The sequence below is a fragment of the Onychomys torridus genome, chromosome 6, assembly GCF_903995425.1.
Source record: "Onychomys torridus chromosome 6, mOncTor1.1, whole genome shotgun sequence".
In the NCBI taxonomy this organism is placed as follows: Eukaryota; Metazoa; Chordata; class Mammalia; order Rodentia; family Cricetidae; genus Onychomys; species Onychomys torridus.
In genome coordinates this window covers 44,100,702-44,121,174 of record NC_050448.1, presented here as the reverse complement: position 1 = coordinate 44,121,174, position 20,473 = coordinate 44,100,702, and the positions used below count along the sequence as shown (strand labels likewise).

The following is a 20,473-nucleotide window of genomic DNA, read 5'->3' as shown; positions in this document are numbered from 1 at the left end:
CCTTCTCAGTACATCAGCCATGGCATGAGCTCCAGAGCCCACTTCACACTTTAAAAACAAGTATCACATTTATTTATGTGCTTAGAGGAGGGCATGGCATGGATGCCATGTGTACATGCAGAAGGCGGGGCACAACTTGAGGGAACAGTTATCTCTTTCCACCACGGATTCCAGGAATTGAACTCAGGTCATCAAGCCTGGTGGAAAAACCCCTTTACCCAAGTGTCTTTGCCTGCTAAGCTACCTGTTGTCACCACACACACACACACACACACACACACACACACACACACACACACACACACACACACACAGAGAGAGAGAGAGAGAGAGAGAGAGAGAGAGAGAGAGTTTTATAGAATATAATGAAATAATGTTGTGAATGTCTGCTCATCTCTCCTGATACCTTGTTTATTTTTCCCTAAGTAGATTTACAAGAGACTTCTTTATGGATTTCCAGATTCTTAATTTCATTAATTACTTTTTCTAAAGTTGGAGACCATCTTATTTAAACAACTGTGTTTACAAGACCATTTTCCCTCCGGTGACTTTTTAACTTTTTTAATTAAGTAACACTTGCTAGAGAAATCCTCCTCAGAACAAGTTTACTGGTATTATTATGTAACTCTTTCCTAAGTCCACATAAACAATGTGAGTTCATTGTAGCTCAGGTTTTGCTGAGACCTGACTTGAAGGGTAACTAGGAGACTGACTCTTCTGAGTAGGACCATCCTTCTTTCTGGGAATAGTCGAAAGACCAGAGTGTTGGCAAAATACCATTTATTTTTTGCTGGATAAGCACAGTTCTTGATCTTTGCTAGCTACTGGAAGCTTCTCATAGTTTCCTCGAGTTTCTTGTTTCTCCAAGGCCAGTAGGAGAGCCTTCCTTTGTAGGTGAATGCTAGCAAGATGGATCTTATATGTGCAAGGTGTGTGTGTGTGTGTGTGTGTGTGTGTGTTACGAAATTAATATTCTGTCATCTTTGCCATTTTCTAAAAAGACACAGGAGCCTCCAATACTCAAGGGTAAAGGATTATCCAAGCAGCTGAACATTGAGAAATGAACATTGTTGGTAGGTCTTCTGAAGACCCATCTGCCACAATCCCATCTGAACTGAAATACCAAGAGAGAGATGGAGAATCAGATATGAACGATTTTTATCATTCTTCTGTAGTCCAGATATCTAAAAGGAAGTTTGTGATTTTCTAAACTACTTTTTGAAACAAGTTGTCTTGTTTTGAAGAGGAAGTAAGGAGGAGAGGAAGGAAATGTGGCTGTATATCAGTTCTGGGGCAAAACTGAGGACTCAGAAGGGTAAAGATAACTTTTTAAAAATGGCCCCAAGCACATTTAAGATATACAAATTCCGAAACATGTCACTGGCAGTCTGCACTTGCCTGTTTTGTGACTCACTTTGAGTTTCCACAGATATTTGAAATCCATTTAAAGCTGGCTGTCACAGCCAAGTGCAATAGTTCCTGCAACTACTGTCCATCCTCCTCACTCGGATCCCTTTGCATAACACCTCAGTCCTCCAAAGGACTACACCTGCTCTTGGCTACAGGACTTGGGCTCTGGGATATGGCCCGCCATCTGTCTTAAACTTCTTGAATATCTTTCTGCCAAGGCAAGTGTGGATTATAGGCAACAACCTGGGACATTCCTGGTCTCAGAACAGGAAAAATAAAGGAAGCTCCACGTATTAGTCAAGTACTTTGTTTGCTAGCAGTGTTTGCGGGGAATGAAGAATTGATCTCTAATTGTGTGAGAAACAAAGACTGATCTGCATGCCGATGGCCAAGGGCAGACTTCAGAGACCTTGCAGTTTTGAAACAGATATTTATGAACATCTGCTTTCTTCCCATAAATTTTAATATGGATTTTATCCTTTGAAACATACAAAGCTCCCAGGTGCTTCTTTGGTCTTTATCTTGGGGAACATTCTTTAAAAAAAAAAAAAGTCTCTCTTTTCCAATAAACACATTCTAAGTCATTTTGTTAAGACAACTTTCATTCATGAGAGTGGGCACATGCGCATGCGTGCGCATGTGCTTGCACATACACACACACACATACACACACAGGGTCTATTGAAACGCCTCTAATGTTAGGAATCCAAAATATTGTATTCAGCATATTAAACCTCCAAAATGTCTAATCCCAGATTGTAATGCACAGTTTTATTAATAAAGATGCTGAAAGGCCTGGTCTGTGGTTTTCATTAGAAATGTTTGTTTAATGCTTATTTGTGTGACAAGCACTTTCAGAGGCTGAGGTTTCAAACATCCAGTTCAACAAAGAAAATCCCTGTCTTCATTGTGTCTGACTTCTGGTGAACATGAATGTTCTCTAAAAAGAATTCTTAAATTGCCATTATGCCTTTCATATAGTTCTTTGGCAAACGGGATTTGTACTGGGCCTACAAACCAATGATGCCTCTCCATTCCCAGGGCTATGCTAGATACTCGGGATGCAGCTGTTATCAAAGCAGACTGAGTTCCGGTCTCAAATGGCTCAGAGTCTAGTACGCTTCTCATCTGTGTCACACCCCTCTGTGTGCTCTCTTGGTCCCGGCCCTGCTGCTGAGCCCCGACCATTCCAGCTCCATGTCCCTTTCTTCCGGCAATCTGCAGCAGGCAGCCCTGCTCATTTCTTTGTGCTTTGTGTTCCTGAAACAGGATCTGGAGCAGGTTCAGCTCCATCTGGAAGAAGTGAGGTTCTTTGACGTGTTTGGCTTCAGTGAAACAGCAGGGGCATGGCAATGCTTTATGTGCAACAACCCTGAAAAGGCAACCGGTGAGTGGCCCCCTTGTTACAAAGAACCAGTTGTGCACCTTTGGATGGGCAGGGGTCTGTGAGCCCAGGGGCTCTGGTTGGCCTTCTGCTTGGTAAATGCCCCCCGTTGTACTAACTTACAGAGTAGTGTCTGATCTCTGCCTCATACTGAGAGAGGCTTCTCACTGGAATGGCTGTGCAAAAAAAGGCAAGATGCCAGAAGGAGGGATACACAACCAGAAAGGAGAGAGGAGTCTTTGACCTGTCTGTGGCTAAGCAAGGCCGGGATGGCTTTGTGGTGGAGCGCTTGCAAAGCGCATACAAAATCCTGGGCCCAACCTCCAGAATTTATTTTAAGAAGGGAGAGAGGAAGGAAGGAGGGAGGGAGGGAGGAAGAGACGGAGGGAGAGACAGAGGGAGAGACAGAGGGAGGAAGGAATGAACGAATGAAGGAAGAGAGAGATGTTTCACTATGAAAGTTATCTTTATGTCACCCAAATGACCCTGAAGGTTGGTTGGGGAAAACATTCTGCCCAGCTGTGCCTCAAAGAGCTGCGGCCACACCCCATGAGGGAGTGAGCACCCAGTCCACATTGTCTTGTGGTTATTCCTTATGGTGCTGTTTGGTGAGTGATCCATGTGCACTGCTCATGGGCAGCAACCAGTTGCTACCCACTCACCATTCCTCACCTTTTCTGCTGCCCAAGGAATCTAGTCCACCAACCTCACTAAAAGTAATTGTCAGTGGATATGAGCAAGGCTCCATGCTAAGCATGCCCGATGCCTGCATTCATTTAGTCGGTACAGCAATATTGAGGTAAATGCTTTGTTTCCTGCACCTTCTCTTCCAATTTGGGGATTTTATCATCTTAAAGATAGCCTATAGGGGCAAGTCTATCCTCTTGTTAACTGCCAAGATGTTAGGGTTGGATATTTTAAAAAAAAAAAAAAAAGTGTTTATTTGACCAGACGGAGATGTTAGGGGCTCACAGAGAGGTACCAATTAAAATGCATTACCCCACGGAAAAGGTATGGAAGGAAGAAGCTGGCGGTGGAGGATGCCAGCCTTTGTGAGGCACAGATTGCAGGCTGATTACAGAGTTTGGATTAAGCCCATGCCAGAGTGAACACCTCAGCTTGTAAAAAGTTAATTCAAGCAAATAAGAAATTGGGGAATTGCATGCCTCCATTATAAAACTTTCTAATTAGAGCTTTACCACATGTATGCAAAACGACAGTGCATAAAAGCAGCCTCATTTGAGAGCCTGGTGAAATAAGGTACTTCTCTTAGGTGGAGCTGAGAGGGCCCTTCAGAGTGCTCACTCCAAGTGAGCTAAGTCCTTAATACAATAAATATTGAGTCAGACTTGCTGAGGAAGGCCTCAGGAAAGGTGCTAAACGTTACGGGGTGTTCCTTTAACATGTATTTTCTCAAATTTGCTGCCACGCACTTGAAAAGAACATTTTGCACATCACTGTCTTATTTGTTTTTCTCACCGTGAAGCACAGACTGGGAACACGGAGCAATAAAAGCTCTAACAAGGCCAACTACTTTATAGCAGAACATATTGAATCAAAATGTCCGGCCCTAAAAACTTGTGTGTGTTTGGATTTCTTTCCTCATTTCCTTGGGCTGCGTGAAAGAGGATCTGAGACAGAGAGGGGCCCTCTTTTAAACTGTTATTTTCACACTCAGAAACTCATGAGTCCCTGGAGAGTTTATATTTGTTCTTGATTTCATCTTCCTTTTATATGGGCATATAAATGACATATTTAATCTAAGCAAAAGGTCTAACATCATCCTGCAGCCAAATGTATTCTTCAGGGAGAAGGCATTTGCATTTTCATTGTACTTAAATTCCAGCTAGAAAGATGACTAAGACGTACAAATGAATATCTGGGTCATGGGCATGATGGTCTGGTTGCGGCCCATTTTTCACATATGCAGTGTGTGCCTTTTGCAAAGGCTGAGTTTCTTCTATGGGATGCCTGAGACAGAAAGGTGAGGGAGGTGCAGTGCTTCTGCTTTGGAAGGGATCCACAGTGCAGTTAGGGCCAGAAGACTTCTGTGAGAAAATCTTACTCTGTTCTTCATCCATTCTTTAGCATACAATAAATACTCATTGAATAAATGAATGTGTATATGATATTTAAAAACGGCCAAGTCGCCAGGCACATGCATTTAATCCCAGCATTCAGGAGGCAGAGACAGATGGGTCTCTGTGAGTTCAAGGCCAACCTGGTCTACATAGAGAGTTCCAGGACAGCCAGGGCTACAGAGAAACCCTGTCTCAAAAAACAAACAACAACAACAAAAGCAGCCAATCAAATACTCCTTAATATTAACATGTGATGCTTCAAGGCCGTGATGATGTGTTAACCATATCAAATACACATCACTATACCGAATTTAGGGTATTGCAAACCTAGCAAGAGAAGTTTAGTCCTGTTTCCTCCACAAGAGAACTCACCACATAGAAACCAGATGGTTGGGGGCTGGAGAGATGGCTCAGAGGTCCAGAGGTCCTGAGTTCAATCTCCAACAACCACATGGTGGCTTAGAACCATCTATAATGAGATCGGATGCCTTCTTCTGGTGTGTAGGCATGTATGCAGATAGAACACTGTATAGATAATAAATAAACAAGTTTTTAAAAAGAGAAAGAAAAGAAACCAGATGGTCAGCCTCACACCTGGCTACATTTTGCCCAGCTCTGTGCTGTGCACAACCCTGGGCTGCCCTTGTGCCTGCCTTGGGTCAGATAGCCTGCCATCTGTGAGAGGACAACTTGAAAGAAGTAGGGTCACTCTCCAACTGAAAAGACTGGATCGACTGATCCACCACCATCACAGGGACTAACCAGTGACACAGTAATTGTTCTCATCTAGTCTGTGTTCCGATGTTTTTGAACTACTGCCCACCTCTATAAATGGGTAACATGTCATAAGGCAATTACACATCAGGAAAGAAATCTAGAACTATAGAAGATTTTGTAGAATGGTCAGACTAAGGCTCTAGGAGTCCTTCAGCCATCAACAGTCATCAACTGGCCTGTGTCACCACCTCACGTATGTCCCAACCCTGGTGAAATTCTCATCATCACTGCCTTCCCATCTCTTCCATCTTCACACAGAAGCACGCTGAAGTTTAATGTCTAGTCCTCAATACCATTAAGTTGAAATGAGTCAGAGAAAAAACTAAATGCTAGAGCAGCAGAGAGGCCCTAAGATCAGGGCAATTTACCATTCTAACTAACGTGTCATTGCATGTTGCATGTGTTTTTCTTCTTTTGTTGTCATTATTGTAGAAAGAAAGAAAGAAAGAAAGAAAGAAAGAAAGAAAGAAAGAAAGAAAGAAAGAAAGAAAGAGAGAGAACGAGAGAAAGAAAGAAAGAAAAAAAGAAAGAGAAAAGAAAGAAAGGAAGGAAGAAAGGAAGAAAGGAAGAAGGAAGGAAGGAAGGAAGAAAATCAAAACAGATTCAGCAATTTCCCGCAAAGTTGCACAGTTATTCACTGGTAGAACTAGCATTTTCTTCAAGATAAGCTAATTCCAGAAATTGAAATTTCAACTTCTAGGGCCAGTCCAAATTAAAAACATAGAATTTTAGAAACTTCAATAAAAATTATTTCACAGTGTTATGGTATGTTGTAAAGACCAAAGGGAAGTTTAATTGTTTAGATGTGATCTGTCTCTTTGATTTATTTTACAAGTCCGGGAACTTTGATATGGTAATAAGTGGGTGATCATTACATGTAGTCAGTGATTAAAATAGAAACTATTTCCAGTCCAATTGCTGATTCAGTTCCAACAGCCATTTTACAAAGTAGAAAGCAGCTGATTTCAAAATCCCAGAAATAACTAAGAAGCCCTCCGAGACCTGTCTGGTGATATTTACGGCACATCCCCTTACTCCACGTGAGTGAAAGAACAAAGGTTGAGCAAGATGATTTAGCTGAACATAACTGACTTCTGGAAAACCATGCAGACTCTTTATCATCTGCCTGTGAGTCTTGGAATTGCAAGGCCTGTGACAGTAAAGGAAGTCAGAGGGCTGCCTGGGGCTCCTCAGGGCTTCTCATCTGCCACACTTTTTTAAGGAGAGAGAAGTAGGTCACGACTTTCACTCTTGCTGCCTGAAGCACGTGGGGTGACTTAGTTCTCGTAACCTGCAAAGGGTGAAAGAAGGAAGGGAAAGCTCAGAATTTTGGCACACGTGTCCTCTATAAACCCAAGTAATCCCCAACATAGTCATTGTCTGAGTCATTTGATATTTAGAATCTGAATGTGGTTGTCAGTAGGAGGTCTCCACGGATTCTAAAAGAAAATGGAATTATTTTTGAATAATGTTCTATCATGAGTCCTCTGTAGAACTGATTATAAATATTTGCTGGATGAGACAGCATGCTGCCCTTTCTATCACACAAACAAATGGAAGGGGGTTCTAAATAAATTCAGTGTAGAAACGGCCTCCTCAGTGATGAGATTATCTTCAGACACTAAAGACAATGGGAATTATGGTGTGGCAATCCTTCAATACATACCATTCTTGTGGGCTAGATGCCTTTCTGCACCAAATGCCAACATGAATATGGGCTAAATGACCCTAGAGAACCCAACTCATAGCCCACAAATAGCTTGTGAGTCCACTAGTTGGAAACTTTTCCATTTAATTTCAATGGCACTTTCATAAAACTTCAAACATAAAGAAAGAATCCGCCAGATGGTGGTGGTGCACGCCTTTAATCCCAGCACTCGGGAGGCAGAGCCAGGCGGATCTCTGTGAGTTTGAGGCCAGCCTGGGCTACCAAGTGAGTTCCAGGAAAGGCACAAAGCTACACAAAGAAACCCTGTCTCAAAAAACCAAAAAAATAAAAAATGAAAAGAATCCACTTTAGACTTATGCAATGGCTGGGGTTGTCATAGCTTTCCACACATATCCAAGCATAGGCTTATCTGATAAATATTACTAGCATCCCCAAAACAGCACAACACTATTGTACACAACTCCACAGTTCATATTTACACACTGTCAGTGACTATTGCCTTGTATTGATTATGTAATATTGAACCCAACTTATTGTTCAGATACTCTGAATTATCAATAATGATATAAACATGTACTCATCAACCCAGATTGTAGACAAATTTCTAAATGGTCTTATTAAATAAAAAATACAGAGCCAGATATATGGTGAAAGCCTGAGAGAGATCAGGGAAATAGGGAAAACCACAGCTAACCTTACCTCACCAACTAGGCAACTTCCAAATGAGATTTACTCCCTGTCTACCCACGTCTATATGCCTTACTATGGAATTAAGGTGTGTGTGTGTGCCACCACACCTGGCTCTGTTTCCAGTGTGGCCTTGAACACACAGAAAGCCTGCCTGCTAAGTGATAGGATTAAGGGCATGTGCTACCATTGCCTGACTGCTTTGTTTACTTAAAATGGCTTGCCATTTCCTCTGATCTCCAGGCAAGCTTTATTTATTGAAGCACAAATAAAATATCACCATAGCAGATGACTTATCATCTTGAAATTCTTTTTCTTTCCTCTTCCTCATCTTTCAACGTCTAGTTCTAGGCTGCAGCAGCAGCAGCAGCAGTGCCCCCCCCCAACATACGCACACCCCCTCTAAGACAGAAAGAACTCTCCTTCCCTTTGCTCTTTCTGTCTTCTGCCTGCATGTCTGCATTGCACATGGCATATTGACATCAGACAGTAACATGAAGGATGCATTATGTATGATTCCAGGCCTAGCACACAGCCATGTTCAATAAGACAAAAAGATGGGTGATTAAGCAATTTGTGAATCATGTCATTGGTGGCATAGGCATGATAGAAAATTGGATTTGTTTTGAAACAAGAGTTAAAAGGCCCCAGCACTTGCAAGAGTGAAGGAGGAAGATCGTGAGTTGGAGGCTAGCCAGGGCTATATAGCAAGACTGTGTCACAAACAAAATCTAATGCTGACTTACTGACTTTTAAATTTACTAGTTTTAGTTGGTATACAAAATAGTGGATCCCATCATGTCATTTTTAAACATACACATCATTGTAACTTGCTTGTGCTAACTCATCTTACCTCCCATCACCTCCTCTCGCTTTGTTGATCTTCCCCTGCCCTTAATAGTCCCCCTTCTGTGTGTGTGTGTGTGTGTGTGTGTGTGTGTGTGTGTGTGCATATAAACTTATTAAAGCTAGATTCTGTATGTGACAGAAGACAAGCAATATTTATCTGTTTTCCCCATTGTCCTCTCTTTTTCTCTGCTCTCCTTCACTTTACATCTCTTCTTCCCCTTCTACTTGTATGTCAAATACATAATGCATATTCATAAATTCATAATAATGTATACCAAAGAGAAAACATTAAATGTTCATCTTTCTGTCTTATTTCTCTTAACATGGCTCTCTTCAGTTCTACCCACTTTTCTGAAAATGAAATAACTTCCTTCTCCTTTATGTCTGAACAAAACTCTACCATATATAGCTGCCACATTTCTTTGTTTATTGAGGCCATCCAGGCTGGTTCCACAGCTTGGTTGTTGGGAACAGTACAATGGTGAGAACAGCTGTGTAATAGCTCCGAAGTATGCCGACTTAGCTTCCCCTGATGCGGGGAACTGGATCCTATAGCTTTATTTGGGGATCTTCCTAATGGTCAGCCTTCCCTTGGGGGCTCAGACCTTGGTACCTCTTAGAGAAGATAGAGCAAACCACAGTAACATCACCACCACTCTGAGCAAGACAGAAGAATACACTTAACACCAATCAATATAAGCCCGCCCATGACCACAAGACAGAATAGAGCAAAAATCATGTCCAATGTGCTGTAAATACAAAAGTCATATAGAGAAAATGAATGAAGGGGACGTGGAAGAACGGAGAAGAATGATGTCAAGGAGAAGAAGATTACTCCTGTAATCCCACCATATAGGAAGTAGAGACAGATCAGAAGTTCAAGCTTCCGTTACCTAGTGAGTTCAGAGCCAAAAAGACTGTTATTGATAGTGTAGTAAAATGGGAAGTGGGGGTGGAGGATGCAAACGCAAGGCAGGAAAAGGGTTGGGGCAACTTGTGGTTTTCTTTACTCCAGCATTGAAATCTTCCAGGCACAATGGGGTCCATGAAACTTGCAGATTCATGTATTTCCTGTGGTTTACCAGACCTCTGTAGAGCTGAGTTCTTGCCTCTGAGTATGTACGCCCTCTGCTGGCCATTATTATCTTTGAAACCTGTGGATGCCGATCCTCAAACCCTCCTGAAAATCCCCAGTTCACACACCTTGGGGTGTCTAGTGCTTAACAGAAAGCCAGCTTGCGGGAAGCATGCACAGCACTGAGAAATACTCAGGTAGACTTGTCTCTGTACTTTCATCATGTGTGTGCACACATACGTACTATACACACACAATACATACGTGTGTGTGTGTGTGTGTGTGTGTGTATTGTGTGTGTGCTTCCACTGCCCTATCTGTTGTAGAATATTATTTTAAAGTGTGTTACTTTTGTTTATGTTGCATTTGTTCAACTCTGTGAAACTGTGTTACTGTGCCTGTCTAAAACAACTAATGGTCTAATAAAGAGCTGAACAGCCAATAGCAAGACAGGACAAAGGATAGGCAGGGCTGGCAGGCAGAAAGAATTACTAGGAGGAGAAATCTGGGGTGGGGGGGAAGTAGCCAGAGAAGGAGGAGGACATCAGGGACCAGCCACAAAGCTACACAGAGTAAGAGTAAGATTTACAGAAGTGAGAAAACAGGAAAAGCCCAGAGGCATAAGGGTGATGGGATAATTAAAGTTAAGGAAAGCTGGCTAGAAACAAGCCAAGCTAAGGCTGAACATTCAGAATTAAGAATAAGCCTCCATGTGTGATTTATTTGGGAGCTGGGTGGTGGGTCCCCAAAAATCAAAAACAAAAAAACAACAAAAAAAAAAAAAACGCCTATCTACTTCCTTTGTGAATTTTGAATTTTGGAATTTTTTTTTCTTATCCTGACTCTTCTTCAATTTGTTACTGAGAAGCGATTTCTTATCTGCCATCCATACTCTGAAGTTCGTCTATCAATTTTTTTTAAATAAAAATAGCCTGGTGCTCTGCTTCTGTGGTCGCAGGCACTCAAGAGACTGAGACAGAGGAAGCACTTGAGGCGTTCAAGATGAGCTGGGCGCTCTTAGCAAGGACTGTCACAAAAACACTGATCAGGCTGGGCGGTGGTGGTGCACGCCTTCAATCCCAGCACTTGGGAGGCAGAGGCAGGCAATCTCTGTGAGTTCAAGGCCAGCCTGGGCTACAGAGTGAGTTCCAGGCTGCACAGAGAAACCCTGTCTCGGGAAAAAAACAAAACCAAAAAACACTGATCAGTGGGCAATAACCATGGACCCAGCTGTAAGTCCACACTCCTACAGCCTCCTGATTTTTAACAAGGCCGTCAAAAATGCACATTGTAGAAAAGCCAGCATGATGTTGGGGAAACTGGATATCTATATGTAGGGGAATAAAATCTGATCCTCCCTTTCTCACTCTGCACACGAATCAGATCTAAAAATCTCAGTGTTATACCTAAAACTCTGAAACTTCTAGAAGAAAGAATAGGGAATATATTTCAGGATGTAGGCTCAGGTAAGGACCTTCTGATTAGGACACTGGTTGCCCAGGAACGAGGACCCACAACCAACAAGCAGGATGTCAGGATAACAAAAGAGTCTCTACTGTAAAGAAAATTGCTGATCTACTGAAAGAGGCAGCCACAGAATGGGGAAAATGTCTTTGCCAGCTACACCTCTGATAGAGGATTTGTGCATAAAATACACAGAACTCAAAAAACAAAACACTAAGAAAACAAACAACCCAATTAAAAAGGAGCCTATGGGACTGTTTGGGCCTATGGAACTAAACAGAGTTCTCAAAAGAAGAAACATAAGTGGCCAAGACTGTTTTTTAATTTTTACAAACTTCCAGGTGCATAGGCAAAATGTCACTTACAACATGGAGCGTGGATAACACAAAGGCAATTGCATTAATAAGAGCTCACCCAGCCTGAGTGAGTGAAGGCTGCATCTTAGAGCTCTCTGGTTGATTTGCAGGCAGCTGGACAATTCAGAGTCTCCTCCAGGGAGTGCTGGTGGTTGGGGAGTCTCCACCCCAGGCATGTGTTTAGTGTTTGCATAATCCTGGGGAAGGAGCCTTGTGAATCTTGTGTATTTTAGGAACTTCTTGAGATTTGTGAGTTGTTTACTTCCTGAATCTCCAAACCTCCACCATCCTTCCTGGAGGTAATGTTTCCATTTGAAGATAAGTGTTACACAAGCTCTAAAGCTTGTATCTTAGAATAATTTCAGTAGTAAAAATTTTCCTCAGCCAGTAGTAACAAAGCACAAATATTCATTTTAGGAGGAAAAACAGAAATTCATCTGATGACACTTGCAGTGTCACATATACTCTTTATATAAACTATGTTTTCATAGACAAATTCTTTTCAGCACTATTATAAACGGACCATTTTATTTAATAGTATGTGTGACAGCTTTGTGTGTGTGTGTGTGTTCAAAACATGTGTTTATATATACTTAAATATGTATACACATATGCTTGTGTGTGTGTGTGTGTATATATATATATATATATATATATATATATATATATATAGAGAGAGAGAGAGAGAGAGAGAGAGAGAGAGAGAGAGAGAGAAAGTAGATAATGCTTCTAACATAGACATATTAAATTTTGGTTTGTTGTCCAAAAGTTTGAGGCCAAATGCTGAACTATAGAAGATGGAAATTGTTGGGATCTTTTCAAATCACATGAAAGCATTATGGATAATGCCTTAAAATCCAGAATACCATATGTGTCCAGCTAAGAGAGTGACTAGAAGGCACTCCACAGGTTGACCCTTTCTATCACAAACTTTACACAAGTATCTCATGTCCAAATATCCCAACCCTAGACAAGCTCTACCGTATCCTGACAGTATGAGAAAGTACTCAACGTTTAAAACTATCTAACATCCTATGGCCCATTCGTTTCTGAATATGCAGGTCCACAACCTACCAGCTATTCCAAAAGAAATTAAGAAACAGAAAGTGAGACAGGAAAATGAACTGATTTGATATTTAGCAGAACTGGAGACACAGCCTAAGTTCTCTCCCCACCATGCTGGACTTAAAATTTATAGAAACATATGAGACAAAAGCCGTAATCTACATAGACTTTGTTGTGAGACCACTTGTCTCTGCCCAGGTCACCTCCATTCTCAGCAGGTTGCCTGTCCTTAGCTGGCTGCCTGGTGCTACCCAGCTCTAAGCATGAAGGGTCTGTTGTATCTTTCTAAGTTCTTCTGTCACAGCCGCCCCTCCTTCTTTGACATTCTCCAGTCTTGGGGGTTTGGGGATGCTATACCAGTACTGTGGAGCTGGAATTTTCTAAAATATGTCCATTGAAAGAAATACTAGAAGCAATATATGTAGGAGTCAGGCCAGAATCAAGAAGCATTGCCTGAGATCCTTCTTAGCCCCTTGGCTTTAGTTCTGGCCCAGTGATTCATCTTTGTTGATGCCTCTGTAGGTCAGACTGGCTTTGCCTCAGACTTTACATCATTTCCATTCTATGTCTTTCCTTTTCACTGTATCTTTTTAAGACATTGCTGCTTACCTGTCTGTCACTGCCAGGATAAAATTCTTTCCCTCGTTATCTGATCTGGTCCCACACCAGGAAGGAGGAGACAGGCAGAGGCCAGAGTCAAAGGTCAAATTAAAGCCACGGATGTCTAGAAATAAGGGCTCTTAGGCTGAGTTCACTTCAGATCTATTCTTAAATTTTTCAGTATTTTACATCTCAGCTGGAAAAATCCCCTATTATTACCACACTGTGGGAGTTCTTTGTCTCCAGGTCCATTTATGTTCTGCCTTTCTCTTCCTCAGCTATTGAGAGGAGCTTCCCCTTGCCCTTCTATCCAAGGTCACCTTTAACCTCAGCCCCCTGAAATGCCTGTTAAAAACACTAACTTTGCCATTGAAATCCATGAGTGTTTCGTTCTTTCTTTTGTAAAAGAAAATATGAGCTATAAAGCTTGAAAAGAAAGTTATGAAAACAAAACCCCAAAGGGCCTACAGATGTCTAAACTGTCTCATTGTCCTACTGTGTACAGCGTGACATCAGGAAACTCGGCAGGACCAATATTTACAACTGTCAGCTATTAGACTGGTTCTGCTTAGGACAGGAAGGGCTCGAGTGTATTTAATTGTTTGTGCCTCAAAATAATTGTCATACTATAATTAGGAACATACGTACTAAAAATTGTCATAATTGGTAATTTGGGAGTTGGTTTGTTTGTTTGTTTTTATTGCTTTGTCAGACAGGGTTTTGCTGTGTAGCTATGGCTGTTCTGGAACTCAATCTGTAGACCAGGCTGACCTCAAACTCAGAGATCCACCTATCTCTACCTCCAGAGTGCTGGGATTAAAGGCATGCACCACCACTGACTGGCAATGATCTTCATTTTCATGATACCAGCTTGGTAAGCATGTATAGACTTTACATTCTAAAAGAGTGGCATCCCAAGGGATCATAGACACAGATAAAGAAAACAGCATCATAGTTCTACAGGCACTTTTATTTTAAGATTTTTCACTCATATCTGAAAACAGTATTAAGATCAGAGTCGTCTGGTACACAAGTGCAATAACACACCTGTTTAGCCAGAACTATAACGTGACCATTGAGATGTTTTCAGCTCAAAGAGAAATTTAAGTGAGCCTGACTCTACTAAAAACCTAATAAAATTAAATATTAAATTTTGATTTTTGAAAAAAAAAATCAGAAGTGAACTTCTGCCCTCTGGGGTTCTCCCATTGTGCTGTAAGCCTGTATTTAAGACCTCCTCCCTCCTTCAATAAACGGCATTCGGCATTCAAAAAAGAAGAAGAAGGAGAAGAAGAAGAAGAAGAAGAAGAAGAAGAAGAAGAAGAAGAAGAAGAAGAAGAAGAAGAAGAGGGGGTCAAGATCATGATGGGGAAACCCACAGAAACAGCTGACTGGTGCTAGTTGGAGCTCACTGACTCTGGACTGACAGCCTGGGAACCTGCATGGGACTGAACTAGGCCCGCTGAATGTGGGTGACAGTTGTGTGGCTTGATCTGTTTGTGGGGTCCCTGGCAGCAGGACCAGGACTTATCCCGAGTGCATGAACTGACTTTTTGGAGACCATTCCCTGGGGTGGGAAACCTTGCTCAGACTTGATACAAGGGGGAGGGGCTAGGCTCTCCTTAAACTTGGTATGCCAGACTTTGTTGACTACCATGGGAGGCCTAACCCACTCTGAAGAGTGGATGGGAGTAGAGTGGGAGGGAGGTGAGGAGGTGGGAGAAGGGGAGGGAGAAGGAACTGGGGTTGATATGTAAAATAAAAATAATTAGTAAATAAATATATTTAATTATTTTTAATTTTTGATTTTTGTACTTTTAAAGTTAGCCCCTTTATAAAGTATACTAAAATTGGTTCAATATTCTAAAGAAGTCTGGTTGCTTTGAACACAAAGAACTAGAAAACTGTATAAAGAACTCTTTGGTTATAGTCAACCTAGTTGCATGAAATTTTGCCTTGAGACAAGGAAAAGAAATATCACATAAAAATAGACCTGATGCCGGGTGGTGGTGGCGCACGCCTTTAATCCCAGCACTCAGGAGGCAGAGCCAGGAGGCTCTTTGTGAGTTTGAGGCCAGCCTGGTCTACCGAGTGAGTTCCAGGAAAGGCGCAAAGCTGCACAGAGAAACCCTGTGTTGGAAAAAAAAAAAATAGACCTGATGAGTCTAAGAATTCTGATATTATGTCCTAAATAGCAATTAATTATAAAAGCCCTTAGAATTTTAGTTCGTTTCCAAACTTATTCCAGAGCATCCTCGGTAGCTTTCTAAATATTTATCAGCTAATTAGTACTTATATAAACTCATATGTATACTCCAGACAAATTACCATGAAAGGACTAGTCACACAATTGTCCTAAAGCCACCAGAATAGCATAGACTTACCATTTCCCATGTTTACACCAATTACAACAGAGATTTTAAAAAAAAAATCAAATGCAGACAACTTTCCTGTGAATTTTAGTCCTCTGATCTTCATTTCATAAGAGCAGAACTCAAAAACCAAAACAAAACAAAGTAGTTTTTTTAGCTTCAGACACTTGAACTGACTTCACGTCACGTGGCACTACAGAGTGACAGAGGGGAGTCCAAATGGCGATCAAAGCTCAGGTGTAGAGACAAAGATTCAACCAACACCAAAGCACACAGTGCCAAATCCAACTATACAAATGGGTTTACCCAGACAATGGGTGCCTTGCCAAATAAAGGCCTGACTTAGTCAGGCCTGTGCTTCACTAACGCCAATTCTGGCTACAAAAATGGAGGCAAAATCCAAACAAACTCAGAATTTTCCTTTCAAACAACTGAGCAACTCATCAGTAAAAGGCTCAGATGAGCCTTCAGCATGACGAGTGTATCAAATGTGCCTGGTTTCGCTCCAAATTTCCCTTACAAGTTGCCCAAGAGCACAAAACAAAGTCTAGACCATAGGAGTTTATCCCAAACTTTCTAAGTCATGAAACCAAAGGACCCCAGAAAAATCTTCAGAAATGAGACCAGGCCAAAAGCACAAGCTTTTTCCATTACCAATTCACCAATAGGTGTTTACAGGCAACCAGCACCTTCGGTGGGTGAAGGGAGTTTGGCAGAAAGCTCTGGGCAGCTGAGCTTTCTGTCCCCTGTGGCTTAAATTTGAGGATTGGATGGGCCACAAATTTTCTTCCTAGATGGCTGGGCCAAAACAATTTACAGATATTACAGGTCCATGGCCTGCCATCTTCGTTTCCCTGTATTCCCAAACAAATTAGGAAACAGAAACTGGTAAAGGAAAATGGACTTATTTACAGTTTGGCCAACCTAGAGAGAGAAATAAAAATGAAATTTCTTTCCACCAGCCCTGTGGCAGCCTTACAGTTTGTAAATAAATAAATAAATAGGTCAAGATAAAAGCCAGAAAATATGTAGATTTTGCTGTCACACAGTTTGATCAGTTCTTTCCTGGGAGAATGTAAATCAGCCCCGGGTCAGCTGCTTCTCTGCAGGTTGTCTCCATGCTCAGTTCTCAGCATGCACAGTCTGCTATGTAGATCACAAATTATAGTTACAAGATGTTGCCAATAATACCCTATCATAAGATCTCATTAATGAGACCACGTGGGACCTCCATGGGATATGTGGATGAAACTCTTTCTTGTTAAAAGTTTAATCCCAAGATTGAACAATTACCGCCATTTCTTTCTACTTCCTGATTTTTTTCCCATTGGTCCCTTTCAGTCACGATTCACCAAGTCCAAGCCAATCTCTGTTGTGAGGCTCTCAGAAGAGTACACAGGTGGCCACACATACCACTCAGAATTGCTGAAATGGCTCTCTTCTTGGAAAGTGCCCTTAGACGTTGTTTGTCTCACCATACAGGGGTTATGGCTCAGTAAGTAAATCATTTGCCTTGCAAGTGTGAGGATCTGAGTTCAGATCCTCAGAACGAACATGAAAAGCTAGACCCATCAGTGGCATGCCTTGATTATCCCAACAATGCAAGATGAAAGGTGAAGGCAGAGACAGGCAGACAGGAGGCTCATTAGCCAGCTGGTCTACCTACTACAAAAGGTTCTAGGCCAATGAGCCAGAAAGACCCTGTGACATGAAACCCAAGGTTGCCCTCTGACCTACATATACACATGCACGCATGTGCACCCATACATATACATGTTATGCATACACACAAACACAAAAAAGAGCTTTTGTTTCATTAGTAATGTAATAATAATTATATATGTATAATAATAATAATTCCACCAACATTGATTCTAAGCACTTTCTCTGTAAATTTAATGAATAAAGCCAACAACATGTATATGATTGTACCGTTATCCTATTATTTTATTCTGTAGAAGAGTTATAACCATTTTCCTCTGGATGTTTTTGGCTTTACTTTTTTTGTGTGTCATTTGACCAATTATTCTCATCCACCATGACAAAACTCAAAACTTCCCAGGAGTTCTTGAGCAACACAGTAGATTGCTGCTGTCCATAATCTGGAGACCTCGTTAAAACTCCTGAATCCCTCACCACTCCAAAAGTCAGTGCATTTGCAACATGCTTTGGAAAGTGTGTTTTCCCAAACTAGCAGCTGATTCTGAAGAAGCTGGCCCCAGAGCAGTCCCGGAAATACAGTCTAAAGGCTTTATAAAGTGTAACTCTGACAACCCAGCAGGCTGATTCTCAGTGGTTTGTCAGATATTTAACTAAATTATCTAAAAAGCAATGAGCTCTATCTTGGTGAATATGAAACTATGGAGCACTAAGGCCACTCGGGCGTCTGGTAGTATCCTCACAAGGTTATCTCACTCTCCTGTTTTGGTTCCCACAGCATCTTGGAGGGACAGCTGATTATTTTGTGTTTGTATCTATTTATTTACTCACCCCAATAAGGAAATATAGACTCTAAAGCACACAAGAAACATGACATTTGTTAGGATCCTTAGTGATTTCAAAAACCACACTCAGTCGATGTGGCTCCTCAGACCCCACAGCTAATGCTTCTCTTTCTCTATAATTACTTCTGGCTTTATTAGAACTGACACACACACTACCAAAAGAAGCAAATTTGAGACTCTCAATACATACAAAGAAATTCCCCATAGACGGCAGAGAAGCCACAGCTCCCATCCACGGTCATCTCAGGAGTGACTGTGTACTTTTTCTCAGCTCTTAGTTTAAAACTTTTATTTTGAAACTCAGCATTTGGGAATTACATATTTTCTCCCAGAATATGCCTTCTTTTAAAGCCATTTAACTATAACAAATCAGAAAAATATATATATAAAAATTCAGATATCACAAACAAAATTCATGATGGCCTTAAATACAGGTTGTTTATTTATAGTAAAATATGATTCTCTATATCCAGTGAGGTATGGTTGTATATATGCAGTGAGGTATGGTTGTGTATATGGAGTGAGATATGGTTGTGTATATGCAGTAAGATATGGTTGTATATATGCACTGAGGAGGTACAATTGTCTATATGCAGTGTGGTATTGTGTACATGCAGTGAGATATGGTTGTGTATATGCAGTGAGGTATGGATGTGTATATGCAGTGAGATACAATTGTCTATATGCAGAGTGGTATGGTTGTCTATATGCAGTGAGATATGGTTGTTTATATATAGTGAGATATTTCAAGGTGAGAAAAGCATACAAAACCAATAGCTCCTAAGTCTGAATGGAAGTCTACTTATTGTCTACTCATTCTTTCCAATATATTGCCAAGACAAGAGTACAGTCTAGAAAGAAAAGAGAACAACCACAGATGTCATTGGAGATGCTTCCAATGCAACCCAAGCCACCGGTGACAGTCTTCGTGAATAAGTCAATCAGTTATTCAAAAAGTACAGAGAACTCCTGTTTCCCTGTCTTGAAAACAAACAAAAAAAGTATACTCCTTCCTTTTCAGACTAAATGACTTCTCAAACCTATCATGTCGACCTCAAAAGGACTTCCTGTCTCACTTTGAATTCTCACTATTCTTAGCATTTATACATAAGTTACTGTTTAAAAAAAAAAAAAAAGTTAAAGGTCAGAGAGATGGTTCAGCAGGTGATGACTATCTGAGTTCCATCCCTGAATCCTACATGGTGGAAAGAGAACTGACCACAAGTTGTCCTCTGATTTCCACTTGTGTGCTGTGTCATCTGTACATGAGATACATTCCACTAACATGCATATGCATGGGGGGGGCAGGAGACAAATGTCTTTAAAGCCTTTTATGTTTCATTACTTTGTTAATAAATGGAGGGAGACGCTCCTCTCCTGAAGTCATTGAGATATGACATCTCTAAAATGCATTTCTTCATTATAAGGAAATAATGGTGACAGTTGTGTCGTGCTCAGGATTATGACGGTCCTGACGATAGTTAATGATGGTCAGGTCTTTGTCAGCAAAGACAAGGCCACTGTTAACTTTCATGGCACATTTATATTTGTGGTGGATGTAATTAATGTATTCAGGATGTTTGGCCCAAATAGTAAAATTCAGGCTGGATTTCAGCCCCAACTGGCCACCTTGGCCAAGTGCTCTCATCCTGAGAACCATCTGCCGTCTTTTGTGTTGACCCTGTTGTGAGCTACAACTGACACTTGCTGTGGTTAAACAGCTTACTGAAGACCAGTCAGCTAGAAAGGGACATGTTCTGAAATTCAGCTCAGGCCAGGCTCCAAAGACAGTGCCCTTGTCTCATAAACTATAGGTCTATGTCAGAGACTGGTTTTCACATAACCCTATATGAGCTATTATGTTAAGGAGTAAGATGGCACACTATGTTTAAATACATTCAAATTGACTTAAAACACTTTTAGAATTAAGCAGACAGAGGCTCAGTGGATAAAGCACTAGCCTTGAAAGCATGAGGACCTGAATTCAGTCCTGACCAGGTGCAGTAGCAGACATTTGTAATCCCAGCCTTACAATAGCAAGATGGCAGACAGGCAGCAGAATCTGGAGAGGCTCATTGGCCAGGACCAAGGTTGAAGTCAAGGACCTGAGGTTATCACACACACAAAGATATAAATAAATAAAATTATTCAAAATTATAATATGTATTAAAATAAGGGGT

General features: G+C 41.2%; 1 protein-coding gene across 1 annotated transcript in view; it reads left to right on the top strand.

Annotated features, from left to right (window-relative positions):
* Positions 1 to 20,473, top strand: part of Veph1 (ventricular zone expressed PH domain containing 1) — a 205,886-nt gene that overhangs the window by 173,768 nt on the left and 11,645 nt on the right. Inside the window, exon 12 of the mRNA XM_036189338.1 lies at positions 2,680 to 2,797. Within this exon, the coding sequence (XP_036045231.1) occupies positions 2,680 to 2,797 (118 nt within the window). The remainder of the gene's footprint in view (positions 1 to 2,679; positions 2,798 to 20,473) is intronic.